This window comes from Heterodontus francisci, chromosome 10 (genome assembly GCF_036365525.1).
Source record: "Heterodontus francisci isolate sHetFra1 chromosome 10, sHetFra1.hap1, whole genome shotgun sequence".
Taxonomy (NCBI): Eukaryota; Metazoa; Chordata; class Chondrichthyes; order Heterodontiformes; family Heterodontidae; genus Heterodontus; species Heterodontus francisci.
Genome location: NC_090380.1, coordinates 75,497,000 through 75,510,639, shown reverse-complemented (window position 1 = coordinate 75,510,639; position 13,640 = coordinate 75,497,000). Strand labels below are relative to the sequence as shown.

The 13,640-nt window shown below is 43.5% G+C and overlaps 1 protein-coding gene across 14 annotated transcripts in view; it reads right to left on the bottom strand.

The window, feature by feature from the left end:
- spag17 (sperm associated antigen 17) overlaps positions 1-13,640 on the bottom strand; it is a 428,416-nt gene that overhangs the window by 210,634 nt on the left and 204,142 nt on the right. For all 14 annotated transcript variants that reach the window (XM_068040791.1, XM_068040788.1, XM_068040787.1 and 11 more), the window contains 6 exons: positions 13,351-13,458; positions 12,761-12,837; positions 11,928-12,038; positions 10,634-10,788; positions 4,486-4,685; positions 61-149 (listed from right to left, as the gene is read on the bottom strand). In XM_068040791.1, coding sequence (XP_067896892.1) covers positions 61-149; positions 4,486-4,685; positions 10,634-10,788; positions 11,928-12,038; positions 12,761-12,837; positions 13,351-13,458 — 740 coding nt within the window. The remainder of the gene's footprint in view (positions 1-60; positions 150-4,485; positions 4,686-10,633; positions 10,789-11,927; positions 12,039-12,760; positions 12,838-13,350; positions 13,459-13,640) is intronic.

The following is a 13,640-nucleotide window of genomic DNA, read 5'->3' as shown; positions in this document are numbered from 1 at the left end:
AGGGCCTCATTCAGTGGGAAACAGGTTATGCTTTTGGTAATATAAATGTAAAATATTTACTTTAAGTGATCCCTCTCGCATGAAAGGTTCATTATATTTTTCTTCCTCTTCTTCAATTTCTGTTTTGGTTTGTTGTCTTGAACTGCTCACTTGAAAAAAAAGAAATTACATTACAGCACGAGCTATGACCTTCAATTAAGAATAAAGAATTCAGTCAGGTAACCGTTCAGGATGTTCCAAAGTGCTTCATGACCAATTTCTTTGAAAATCCCTACATTACTGTTATGCAGGCAAATATGACAACATCCCCCCCCCCCCCCCCCCACAATTTGCACACAGCAAGAACCGGTGAACAGCAAATGAATGACCAGATAAATTGTTTTTGGTTAAGGCAGGATTTTTTGGCCCAGGAAAACTCCCTGTTCTTCAAAAAGAGCCATGGGATCTTTTACATCCATCTTGGTTTGTGGGCCTTGGTATAACATTTTGACTGAAAAACAGTGCAGTTGTCAGCCTACATCACCTGCTCAATTACATACTGAGTCTTGAGTCCACAACCTTCTCTCTCTAAGCCACGTCTCTGGAGCACATAGTGGAAATTTAGGCATGCATGGTATATGATTTACCACCTATTTAAGTAATGGTCAGAAAATCATGTGGCATGCACCTAATTGTGATCTGGGTAGGCAAGGCTCCCTCCTGGAAGTGCAAAGCCTGATAATTACCACTATGGTCTCCAATATCGGATGGTCACCACATTGAAAATACAAATGTTACCTATTTAACTTCGGCATTTACCAAGAGTCAGGGATGGGAATATAAAATTGGTATTATGCCATATCTCTTCCTACTTATGCCCAATTTTCCATTATCATTTTGAGTAGACAGTGGAACTGCATGCCCTAAAATGTGAGGACAATTTTTAAATAAGGCAATAATGATGTGGTGAAGTCACATGCTTCATTTCCTGTCATTACCACCTATTTACACTCATCAATAATCATGCCAACTGTTACGACTGAGGTGGGAGGAGTGCACTGTTTATTCTAGTCTCACTTTTCCACAGGTCACAACATATATTTTAAATTTTCCCACTTACCGATACGGTCAATCATATACTTTATTTTTCCCAGAACAGAACACACTAACCAGGTTTCTTTAATGAACAACAAAATTATCAGTTTATTATAAAACAAGTCTTAACTAGTAATAAAGTAAAGCATAAACACACAGATCAAAATTTTAAGGCTCCTTTTTTTTACCTGAGTCCTTCACACTCACACACACACACACATACACCAGTTAACTGGAAAAAAATAAAAGGGATTTTAAAAATTCAGAGCCCTATTACAGACATAAAACCACTTGGGCTGATTACTTGCTCATTTTTGAAGAAAACAGCAGATGAGATATGTTGTGTTCCAAAACTGGTATACAGTCTAACTTCTGAGTACACATGGATAGGTCACTGGGATCTTTTAGAACAGTTCTTTTTAGGTGGTGTTGAGAAGCAATTTAGCAGACTTTCTTCAAAGACACCACATGAGATGAATTGACACAGTGGACTTCTCGGGGTCTTTTAGAGAGTTGCTGGAAAGCAAGCTGGGTTGTGGTCTTCTCTCCTTCCTTGACACTTTTTCAGCAGACTTGACTTTATCTCACTCCAGAAAATAAAACATTCTGACACTACAACCAAAAGCTTGTCAGCTTTCTGTCCTCTCAGGTGTGCTCTGCTGCTTCTGGGCTTGTCACTTCTCTGCCCACTTCTTCCTGTTACCAGGGTTTCTGTTCTATCTTTAACTTGAGTCATGTGACAACCCATAAACATTGTTGCCAAACCAGTTCTTTCAGTGTCCCTTTGATGACTCTCTTGAAAAAGACTGGTACAACATTTATTTAGTTTGACTATGAACTCCTTCAAAATATATTTTAACAAAAAAACAGAAGCACCTTCATAACACAATATACACTGGGAATCGGTGTTGCTAGATGCTAGGAAAAGGAGCAAGTAAATTTAGATACAACTAAAGACATAACAAAAAGATTATAGGATTGGGTCTCCTGAGGTCAGCACCTGGGAAATTCTCTAAATGCAAAGGTCAGGAATAAGAGAATTGAGACCTATTGCACTGTGTGTCTGCTGCCTCTATATTATCTCCAGATTTCTGGAACTTCCTCAAAGGATGGAGCAGACCTTGTAATAGGTGCAGGCCAAGTACTGTCATGATAATGAGGTGGGATGGCATGTTCTGGGGTTTTCTGCCTCAACTTTCTGTGGTATTATCCAGGGGTACTGCAATAGGACTTGAACCTGGATCTGCCCCAGATTAGAGGGTCTGAGGAGTCCAGGCAGCACAGCAAGAAGTCCTAAAAAATTAAGTGGCTGAATTTTTTGTTAGTAGCTTACAGGATCTTTGGGCCTAGAGGCCTTCTAGCTGTTGTTGTCCAACAGCAGCCACAAGGCTTTGAGGCCAGCAACCAGTATCTTAGCCCTACATTGTGGCCTGGTCCACTAAATTTGGACACATAGGAGCTTGGACAGATAAAAAAAGAAATTGCATTTGTATAGTGTATTTCATTGGCCTTCGAACGTCCCAAAGCATTTACCGCCGATGAAGTGTGAGGTGATGGATTTTGAGAGGACTACCAAGGCAAGGGAATATACAATGGATGGTAGGACCCTAGGAGGTACAGAGGGTCAGTGGGACCTTGGTGTACTTGTCCATAGATCACTGAAGGCAGCAGCACAGGTAGATAAGGTGATCAGGAAGGCATATGGGATACTTGCCTTTATTAGCCGAGGCATAGAATATAAGAGCAGGGAGGTTATGATGGAGCTGTATAAAATGCTAGTTAGACCACAGCTGGAGTACTGTGTACAGTTCTGTTGCCACACTATAGGAAGGATGTGATTGCATTGGAGAGGGTGCAGAGGAGATTCACCAGGATCTCCTGGGCTGGAGCATTTCAGCTATGAAGAGAGACTGGATAGGCTAGAGTTGTTTTCCTTAGAGCAGAGAAGGCTGAGGGGGGACCTGATTGAGGTATACAAAATGATGAAGGGCATAGATAGGGTAGATAGGAAGAAACTTTTTCCCTTAGCGGAGGTGTCAATAACAAGGGGGCATAGATTGAAGGTGAGGGGCAGGAGGTTCAGAGGGGATTTGAGGAAAAATGTTTACACCCAGAGGGTGGTTGAAAACTGGAACACACTGCCTGAAGGGGTGGTAGAGGCAGGAACCCTCAGAACATTTAAGAAGTATTGAGATGAGCACTTGAAACGCCATAGCATACAAGGCTATGGGCCAAGTGCTGGAAAATGGGATTAGAATAGATAGGTGCTTGATGGCTGGCATGGACATGATGGACTGAAGAGCCTGTTTCTGTGCTGTATAACTCTATGACTATGACTCTATGTACTTTTTGTACTGTAGTCACTGTTTTAATGCAGGAAATGCTGCATTCAATTTGTGCAAGGTAAGGACCCACAAACAGTAATGCAATAATGACCACATAATTTGTTTTGGTGATGTTGATCGAGGGATAAATGTTGGCCAGGACACATTGGAGTACTACTCTGCTCATCTTCAAAAAGTGGCATGGGATCTTTTATGAGAGGGCAGATGTGGGATTGGTTTAACATTTCAGCTGAATGATGGCACCTCTGACAGAGCAGGACTCCCTTAGAACAGCAGTGGAGTGTTCGCCCAGATTATGTGCTCAGTCTCTGGAGTGGGGCTTGAACCCACGCCCTTCTGACTCAGAGATGAGAGTGAGCCATGGCTGCATTTAGGATACTTTTTGCCTGTAAAGGACCTGAATGAAGACTCTGGGTGTAAAGGGCACTGCATTACTTTCTAGGCAATAATGATAAGCAATCATGCACTTTAGGGATGGGCAGTGTTAGCAGCAGGCTAACTTAAGACTATTCATGGAAGGTGAGGTTGGCCCCTCATTAAACTTCTTCCTGGATTGAGTGGCAATCCTCCACCAATCCTGTCCTGTTTTTCTGGAAGCCTTACCCTGTTGATTCCAAACAGTGCGCCCCTCCTCTACTTAAACTCCTACAGCAGCAATTCTATATTAGAATCTGCAAAGTGGGCAGCTATGTGTTCTAAAGCATCTCTTTCAGACATTTCTGCAGGCATAGATTTCTCTGTGCCACAAAAGTATCGTGAGAAAGCCTTCGCTTTCAGCAGCATCAATGCTAGGTCCCAATGTGAGGCATTTTGTCACTGGGAGCTTCACAGAGTCATGCAAATATTAGACTTTAAAACTGCTCTGCCATTACATTCCTGCTATTGAAGCTCCACCGTTAAGTGTTTATTACTAATGAATCAGCAAACTGAAATTACCTTGAGCAATATTTCGATCCAAATATTTCCAAAAGACACTGAACAGCTAGTTGTTCTTACATTTAAGGTAATTGTGTTTTTTAAATGTTTTAGCAGTGAAAAATTGACATTATTAGATAGTGTTACATACTGCGTGGTTTATTTGCAGAACCAGCTTTTCCTTTCTTTTGCTTCTCAGAACTGGATGATAGGGGTTCTGGAGATACATCAGATGGAAACTTGGGCAATTTCAGGGCCTCCAGCTCTTTTGCTGCCAGCTCATCTTGGTATTTAGCTTCCTCTTCGTCCACCCAGTCTGAGATTGAGTAGGCAACATATTCCAAATAATTTCTTTGGGGGATGGAATCAAATATAACAAAATTACAGATTCATACTGTATCTAGAAATATAAATGAAATATTTTAAATCTACTTGATAATACAGCTCATCCTCACTATAATATAGCTCTCAAGAGATTGCTAACTCTTTCAAATCTGAAGATAAAAGGGTCACAATTCCAATGCCATTATTGATGTAGAAATAGAATGCAGACTTCTACCCAACTATTTATGCACCATTTCTATCTGAACTTCTCCAGAATATAATAATGGTAATCTCTCCCCTGCAATGTGGAAAGAGGCATCACATGGCTGGAACTATGCAGGTATATAAAAGTCTGCAGCAGCCTCTTAAGGTGAAGCAGAAATAGTAGTAGTATCTTGCAAAGTGACTGAAGGGTTTATTAATACAGCTCAAGAAGAGAACTCTGAACAAAAACACTGCTAGATTCTGTAATGCAGCAGCAGAGGACCTGTTGTACAAGATGCATGCCAGGAGGGCTGTACTTTTGGGGTTCTAGAGCTCCCTTTTCAGAGTAGCCGCCATACAAAGCATTCAGATAACCCAGGTACACTCGTGTTGCTTATATTTAATGCTTTTCTCATTGCTGGTGCACTCATTTCTTATAAGGCCCTCATAACAAATATCTTAGCAACACAAGCATGACACGCACATACACACACTTCAGTGTCAATATCTATAAGCTTTACAAACTTAAAACATCTGACGCCCTTTTTGCAGAAGCTGGGCAGTTGTCACGGAACTTTTTTTCCTGCTCCTCTGATTAACAGTGTGCCTTTAAGTTTAGTTTAGTTTAGAGATACAGCACTGAAACAGGCCCTTCGGCCCACCGAATCTGTGCCGACCATCAACCACCCATTTATACTAATCCTACACTAATCCCATATTCCTACCACATCCCCACCTGTCCCTATATTTCCCTACCACCTACCTATACTTGGGGTAATTTATAATGGCCAATTTACCTACCAACCTGCAAGTCTTTTGGCTTGTGGGAGGAAACCGGAGCACCTGGAGAAAACCCACGCAGACACAGGGAGAACTTGCAAACTCCACACAGGCAGTACCCGGAATTGAACCCGGGTCGCTGGAGCTGTGAGGCTGCAGTGCTAACCACTGCGCCACTGTGCCGCCACTGTTTAAAAACAGTGCACCTTTAAAAACTACGAGGCACAGTGTGTCAGCTGCACCTGCTCCTAGGCCACAGCAGGAGAGGGAGATCACATGGTGTACTGTAACAATTTAACTGTGTGTAAAAACCAGCTGAAACCAGTTTTGAAAGACACCAGTGAAGTGTACTACTGAAGAGAAGAGCTGTCTATTTCTCAGCAGAAATTCTACAAAGAGTTACAGGCCAAGTTCATTGCCTAAGAATGAAAAATACCCTTTGAAGAGACCATTTGTGCTGCTGGAGTAAAGTTTCGACTGAGAGACTGTCGGTTTTAAAATCCAAGTGGATCCATTGCTATACTCCTTGTTTAAGGAACTGTTTGACGCCTTCTGCAGCCGAATGCCTATCTACTAACAGAATATTTCATCAAATCTGCATGGAGACTTCAAGTGGCGTTTGATTATTTTTACACTAGGATACCTCACCCATCAGGAACGTAACTCACAAAGACTCATAACCCAGTTATTTATTTGTTCTTAAGAAACAGCTAATTTTAAAATGTCATTTTTTAAAAAAATAGGTTAACCATGATTTTGGAGTGTGAATGGGAGAGTTAGGTTAAAAATAGGAAGTTATAAGGTCTTTAGACATAGGTTTATCTTAATAGTGTTTAAGATTTAGTTTTAATAAATAGTTAATTTGTTGTTGTCTAAAGAAACCTGGTTTGTTCTGTTTTGTTCAGTGGGTTACTAGAGTGTTTAATTTGGCTGTTTTCTGGTTGGGTGGGAAAATTTCAATAATATGCTGCGATCTGTGGGGTGATGGGACTGAATTGACAGTGCATTGCTCCCACCTCGGACGTAACACAGTACATACATTTCCTGACCGATGGGGCCTCGCAGGCACAGAGGGCAATGGGTTTTGCCTCCATCAGGATACCCTCAGGTGCAGGGCATCATGTAGCCATCAGGGCACCAAATGACCGCCCAGTGAGATTCATCAACTCCTTCAACGTTCAACTGGTCTGCAACCACAACAAGAGCTTCCTGCATGTGTGTGCTTGATTTCCTGGCAATTGCCATGACTGCTTCATCCTCTGGCAGTCCAGGGTTCCACAGTTCTTCAGCCCCCCCAAAAAAATTGCATGGATGGATTCTAGGGGACAAGGCATATCCTTTGGAGAGATGGCTACTCACCTATTTATGTGACCCTGAGATGGAGGCACAGAGGTACTACAACCACAGCAATCTGCACAATAAGACCACCATTGAGCAGGCCATTAAGCTTCTGAAGATGCAGTTCCAGAGCCTGGACCGTTGGATAGCACCCTTGTAGTACACTCCTGCAAGGGTCTCAAACATGGTGGTGGTCTGCTGCACTCTCCAATACATGATACTCCAGAGAGGTGTGGACCTTGAAGAGGGTGAAGCATTGAATGGACACAACTCATTGGAGGAAGAGGATGAGCAGGACGTGAAAGAGGAGGAGGAAAAGGACGAGGAGGAGGAAGATGCAGAGTACAGAGGTGTCCCAGCTGAACAGGGATGTGCCCGGGGCCGGTGCGGGGCTCGAGGGTCTTGTCAGGATGCCATCAACATCAAGGATCATCTGATATAGGTTCATTTCAACTGAGCCCCTCTGACCCAGGAGGAGCTGCATGGTATGGAACTCACTTTGAGCTGCCTGTGAGAACGCTTCCTGGAACAGCTCAACTCTTAACACTAATGAAGGAAGGACATCTGCCCAGAGGTTTCACTGTCTCCATTCATGAACCTTTGCTCCTCTTTACCACATGATCCCTCTTCTCCTGCACTGCCATTAATAGAAGGAGGCTCACACATCTGGCTTCATGTGTCAAGATTTACATCATGCTCAAAAAGATAAAAAGTGTACATTTATCAGTGAAAAAGACCCTAGTGACCCACTCAGTGCTTTGCTTTATGAGGTGACTTCCGCTGTCAGCCACTTGTACGCAGTGCTCCCCTTGTAACCTTGGAGGAGGTGGAGGCAGCCTGCTCACTTGTCTCGACTTGGGCTGAGATGCACATAATGGTCGTCCTCGCCATGGAGATGCCAAAGAACAAAGAACAAAGAAAATTACAGCACAGGAACAGGCCCTTTGGCCCTCCAAGCCTGCGCCGATCCATATCCTCTATCTAAACATGTCGCCTATTTTCTAAGGGTCTGTATCTCTTTGCTTCCTGCCCATTCATGTATCTGTCTAGATACATCTTAAAAGACGCTATCGTGCCCGCGTCTACCACCTCCGCTGGCAACGCGTTCCAGGCACCCACCACCCTCTGCGTAAAGAACTTTCCACGCATATCCCCCCTAAACTTTGCCCCTCTCACTTTGAACTCGTGACCCCTAGTAATTGAATCCCCCACTCTGGGGAAAAAGCTTCTTGCTATCCACTCTGTCTATACCTCTCATGATTTTGTACACCTCAATCAGGTCCCCCCTCAACCTCCGTCTTTCTAATGAAAATAATCCTAATCTGCTCAACCTCTCTTCATAGCTAGCGCCCTCCATACCAGGCAACATCCTGGTGAACCTCCTCTGCACCCTCTCCAAAGCATCTACATCCTTTTGGTAATGCCAGTAGGCTGCAGCATCGGTGTTATTGCAGGGGCAGCCTTCGTCACTGGGCTTTGCTGCACAAATGGCCCCTTACTCAGAGTGGCCAAGGAGGCTGATGATGATAATGATGATGGTGCCCTGTGAGGGGTTGCACCCTCATCCTCCTCGGTGACAGTCTCAGCCCTTGGTTGGCACCCCAAATAGCTGCAGGAGGTCACCTGCTGAAGCACTACTTGCATCCCTACCAGACATATCCAAGCTACATAGAATCCCTTGCATCTTGTGAATGTCAGCTGCAGTTCCTGCATGCGCTCAGTGTGCTGCCGCCTATCGCTCTCCATGAGGTTGGCCACCCTGTCCTGCATTCAAAGCCCTGTCATTTTGGTGCATATGAACTGGATGGACTCCTCCATTCTCAGCATATGACCCTGCACAGCCTCAGGGAATTCTGACATGTGAGAGCACATCTTTTGCTGTTGGTCTAGGTAGAGCCTCCTTTCCTGTGATTCCTGAGGCCCTGCATCTGGGCCCTGTTGAGCAGGGCTGTGGCTGTCCTCCCTCCTCCTCCGAGGTATGCCCACAGCTGCCTCTGCCACCTTCTCCTGCACACTGGTGCCATCCTATCTAATCACGTGTGAGGATCCATCGAGATGACTGTATCTGCATGGGTGAAGGGTGTGCTTGTAAGGTGTGACCATGCTTGATCTAAGCATTGCTCTGTTTGCACTTGGCCTGGTGATGGTGAGGGACTTGGTCTTATTGACTCGACATCTGCAACTGTGGGAGATACAAGAAGAGATCATGAGAATTAGCCTAGAAGAGCAGAAGCCTCTGCATGTGCTGAGGCTTCCCAACGCAGCTTAGTCTTCCGCATGCTGTCGGAGAGGGTGGAGTGCAATGCACGCTCTGAATGGACATATTGCACTCTCTAGTTACCACTTCCACCACAGATGCCCACCTCGCCTTGCCTGACTTCCTTGTGATCAGTGATCCTGACGATCTCCATGGCTCCCTCCTCCAAGGTGGTGACTATGTGCTGGTATGGAACTCCTACTCCCATTTGAGCCCTTTCGTGGGTATGATGTGCTTGTTTCTCCCACAAGGACAAAAGAGAGAGCGAGATAAGGCACTGATGGCCTCCATGGCCAATGCCAACTGCTCCTATTCATCATTAGAAGCTACATGTTTTAATGCTGGGTGGTCCTCAGCAGCACTATGGCTTTCAGCCATTCTGAGGGGTCAGTAAGTGCCCTGAGTACACAGTCCTCCCAAACTCAAGAACAGGCTCCTCAGCTGGTGTGTCTGCTGGAGGGTTCAGTATTGCATTCACCTTGCCAGAGTGAATAAGGTCATTAAACCTCTTCCTACAATGGAACCAGTTTCTGTACGTCACATTCCATCTGCTCACAATGTCAACGACCTCCATCCAGGCCTGCTTGGTTTGGGTTGATGGCCTCTTCCTGCCACTTTCTGGGATCAGGGCCTCCTTCCTCTTCCTCACCGCCTCGAGGAAGACCTCCAGGTCCACATCTACAAATTGAGGGACAGCCCTGTGCTGGGTTCCTGGCCTCTGCCTCTCCTGAGACATCTTTTCACCAGCAGATAATGCAATGAAACAACAGCCGCAGTCATGGCTGCCATGGTCGATTTAAATTGGGCCTGCATTTGCTCAGTCCTGCCTCTGTTTCTGTCCCTGTGGCCATTAATTGGCTACCCAAACCACCCTCTAGCTAATTAGCAATCTGCCCCGATGAAATTCGGTGTCTGTGACCAGTGGCAGGATAGGAGCCCAGAAACAGTCCTGACGTCTGTTTCCTGCCCCGGAAGGAAAATCCTGCTCCAAGTCGTTCTTGCTGGATTATGGCTTTCTGTTCAGAATGAACATGATTAAATAATACATACAGGCTGCCGAGCATTTCTGCCTGATCCCCACACAAACCATGAGGCACATTTGCAAATGTAACAGAGCAAAATTGTTAGCGAACTAATTTCACAAACTGTGCTCAGACATATCCTGCTAATGGTATTGATGACACTGGCATAAAATTATTGCACTGAAGTTCAAAAAATATACAGGTTACACCTCTGGTAATGCTGTTCTGGTGCTGAACTCAAAGCTATGCCCAGATCATAAAAGACATAATGCTATCCAAAGATTCTGTTAACACCTCTCTAATCTGGAGAAGGTTAATTACAATGACCAGCTATTTTCACTGAAACAGAAAACCAGGTTCGCAGGAGTACAGACCTGAACCCAACATTGGAGTGAAGGGCAGCTTCCCAGGATTGATTGCACTGGCGCTGTTTATTCATGGGGTTATGTAAGACTAGTAGTATAGAATTGTCCTGTTTGTAGTAATATGTATCCACACACCTATAAAACTGAACAGCTTCCTGAAGAACCTGCAAATATGTTTATATTGTTAAAATGGAAACAATGGCTGTAATTTTCTTTCCAGACAAAGCTAGATTCATACAATTCGTTCTACTTCCAAATACTGCTCATTTATAGTCAATGCAAAACTTTACTTCCATGTGCAAGCTCCATCCTTTCTGAATAGAAATGTAACCTTGTGTGTGGTTTATGGGATAGCATACTGTATGGCGAACAATTTGTTCCTGAACTGCTGGGTATACACTGGAAATAATAGTGGATGCCACTGTATTCTCTAAATGGAAGAAAGACACCACATTGACAGACTGAGTAACTTAAGGTTAAAACTATTCACTGTATTTATAAGATGTGAACTTTTGTCGAAGCAAGAAATCAGTAGATAAAATTAACCATACAGGTCTAACATCTCACAGGTACTTTAAAACAGTTTGAGACAAAATGACAAGATGCTTAGAATCCTTCTGTAATTTTATGTGGTAGTTTGACCTCTGCAGAGATACACCTCATTGCAGTGACTTAGATATGCGTTCTAAGCATTGAACCAAAGCAATGAGAGTATATACTGTTGGTACCATGATGACAGATATTGGCAGTCTAGTTCTACTGCCATCTAATTTTCTTTGAACGTCTCCACTGATCTCCTTCATACATTTATTTATTTTCTTTAGAGATACAGCACTGAAACAGGCCCTTCGGCCCACCGAGTCTGTGCCGACCATCAACCACCCATTTATACTAATCCTACACTAATCCCATATTCCTACCACATCCCCACCTTCCCTATATTCCCCTACCACCTACCTATACTAGGGGCAATTTATAATGGTCAATTTACCTATCAACCTGCAAGTCTTTGGCTGTGGGAGGAAACCGGAGCACCCGGTGAAAACCCACGCAGTCACAGGGAGAACTTGCAAACTCCGCACAGGCAGTACCCAGAATTGAACACAGGTCGCTGGAACTGTGAGGCTGTGGTGCTAACCACTGCGCCAATGTGCCGCCCATAGAAAGTTTACAGCACAGAAAGAGGCCACTTGGCCCATCTTGGCCAGCCAAAAAATGTTCCACCCATTGTATAAAACATCATCAAAAAGGTAATTTGAAAGCAATCCTCAGGTTTTGCTTAAGTGAGTGATATTTGAATTACCTGCATCAGAACAAATGGATCATGCTGTTCAGCAAAACACCATTCCATCAGTGATCGGAGCTGCAGCTTTTGTATATATTTTATATCAATCATCGGATTGACAGCTTTATCCTAACAGGAATAAACATAAAATTTGTTTTGTTCTTCAGGAATGCGAGATCAGAAAATCACTCCTCTTGCATGCAAGTTAAAAATCACAAAATAAACAGCACTGAACAACAGGAAAATATCTGGGAACAATTCGGCGATCCCACTCTCCCATGGAGACAGGCAGGAAGCATATCACAGAAAATAGACGACATGCCTGTGTTTTCTTAAGATGCTTTCCAGGTGAGTGCTGGTCAGCTTCAAATGCTGGATTGTGGAATCACCTCTACTATATTTAAAGCAGTGTACTTTTTACAGACCCACCGGCCGTCCATGTCTCCGTTATAAAGACGTCTGCAAACGTGACATGAAATCGTGTGACATTGATCACAAGTCGTGGGAGTCAGTTGCCAGCATTCGCCAGAGCTGGCGGGCAGCCATAAAGACAGGGCTAAATTGTGGCGAGTCGAAGAGACTTAGTAGTTGGCAGGAAAAAAGACAGAGGCGCAAGGGGAGAGCCAACTGTGCAACAGCCCCAACAAACAAATTTCTCTGCAGCACCTGTGGAAGAGCCTGTCACTCCAGAATTGGCCTTTATAGCCACTCCAGGCGCTGCTTCACAAACCACTGACCACCTCCAGGCGCGTATCCATTGTCTCTCGAGATAAGGAGGCCCAAAAGAAAGAAAGAAAAAGACTTTTTACACACTCCTTTCAGTTTTTAAGTTGTATTATTTATAATCGTACCTTTTTATCTTCAGCATCTGTTAAACTATTTTTTCTGTTTTTCTTGTCAACCATTTCAGAAGTATCTTCAAAATTCACTGAAAATTAATTTAAGAAGATCTTAGTTGTATCTTTGGACACTATGAACGGGTAGTTTTACAAATCTGCACTACTGACAATAGGCTGTACCTATATGCGCCTCTTATGGGTGAGAGTCCCCACTGGCAGCATGGACTCACAAAATTACACCTTAAGTGTACCTTCCTTACACTAATATATGTAACTATGTGATAAATAGTGTAAACTAAGTTAGACCAGATGATAGGGAAAATCCCTTGCGAAAATTGTCACCAATTCTACCCAATGTGTGAATGAACTCCAGTAACTTAAAATGTAGTCAATACTAAGGCTTTATTTTGAGAAGAATATGTTCTTCAATTCTATGGAATTCAGCTGGCCAGCTTACAAAATCATTTAAACTTTTAAACTCCCAACCTCTGTCTACAGTGTCTGACAAACTTTTCATTTTAAACATAGACTTGGGACACTCAGTTCTTCACTCCCTTTCAGTGACACACATAAATGAGGTCAAAAAAGATAGTTGCTTATACCTGAACAGGGTGGTTCCATGGAAGACATAGTGCTTTCCCTGGAAACGCTACTATTGGCCTGGAAAAGCCAAGCTTCTGCCCCCTCTGAACTTCTGGTGGATAGATCCGCTGAAAATAAAAGCAATATAACTCAGTTATTGAATATAAAAACTTAAATTGTCTTTTTTTTCAACAAAATTATCTCAAAAATTAAAAAGCCATATTTGATTAGTTGTCATATTTGATCTAAAATATTTCTGGTCCTAAAATTGTTTACCCCAGTGTTTTAATTTCCATCGCTCAGTAATTTT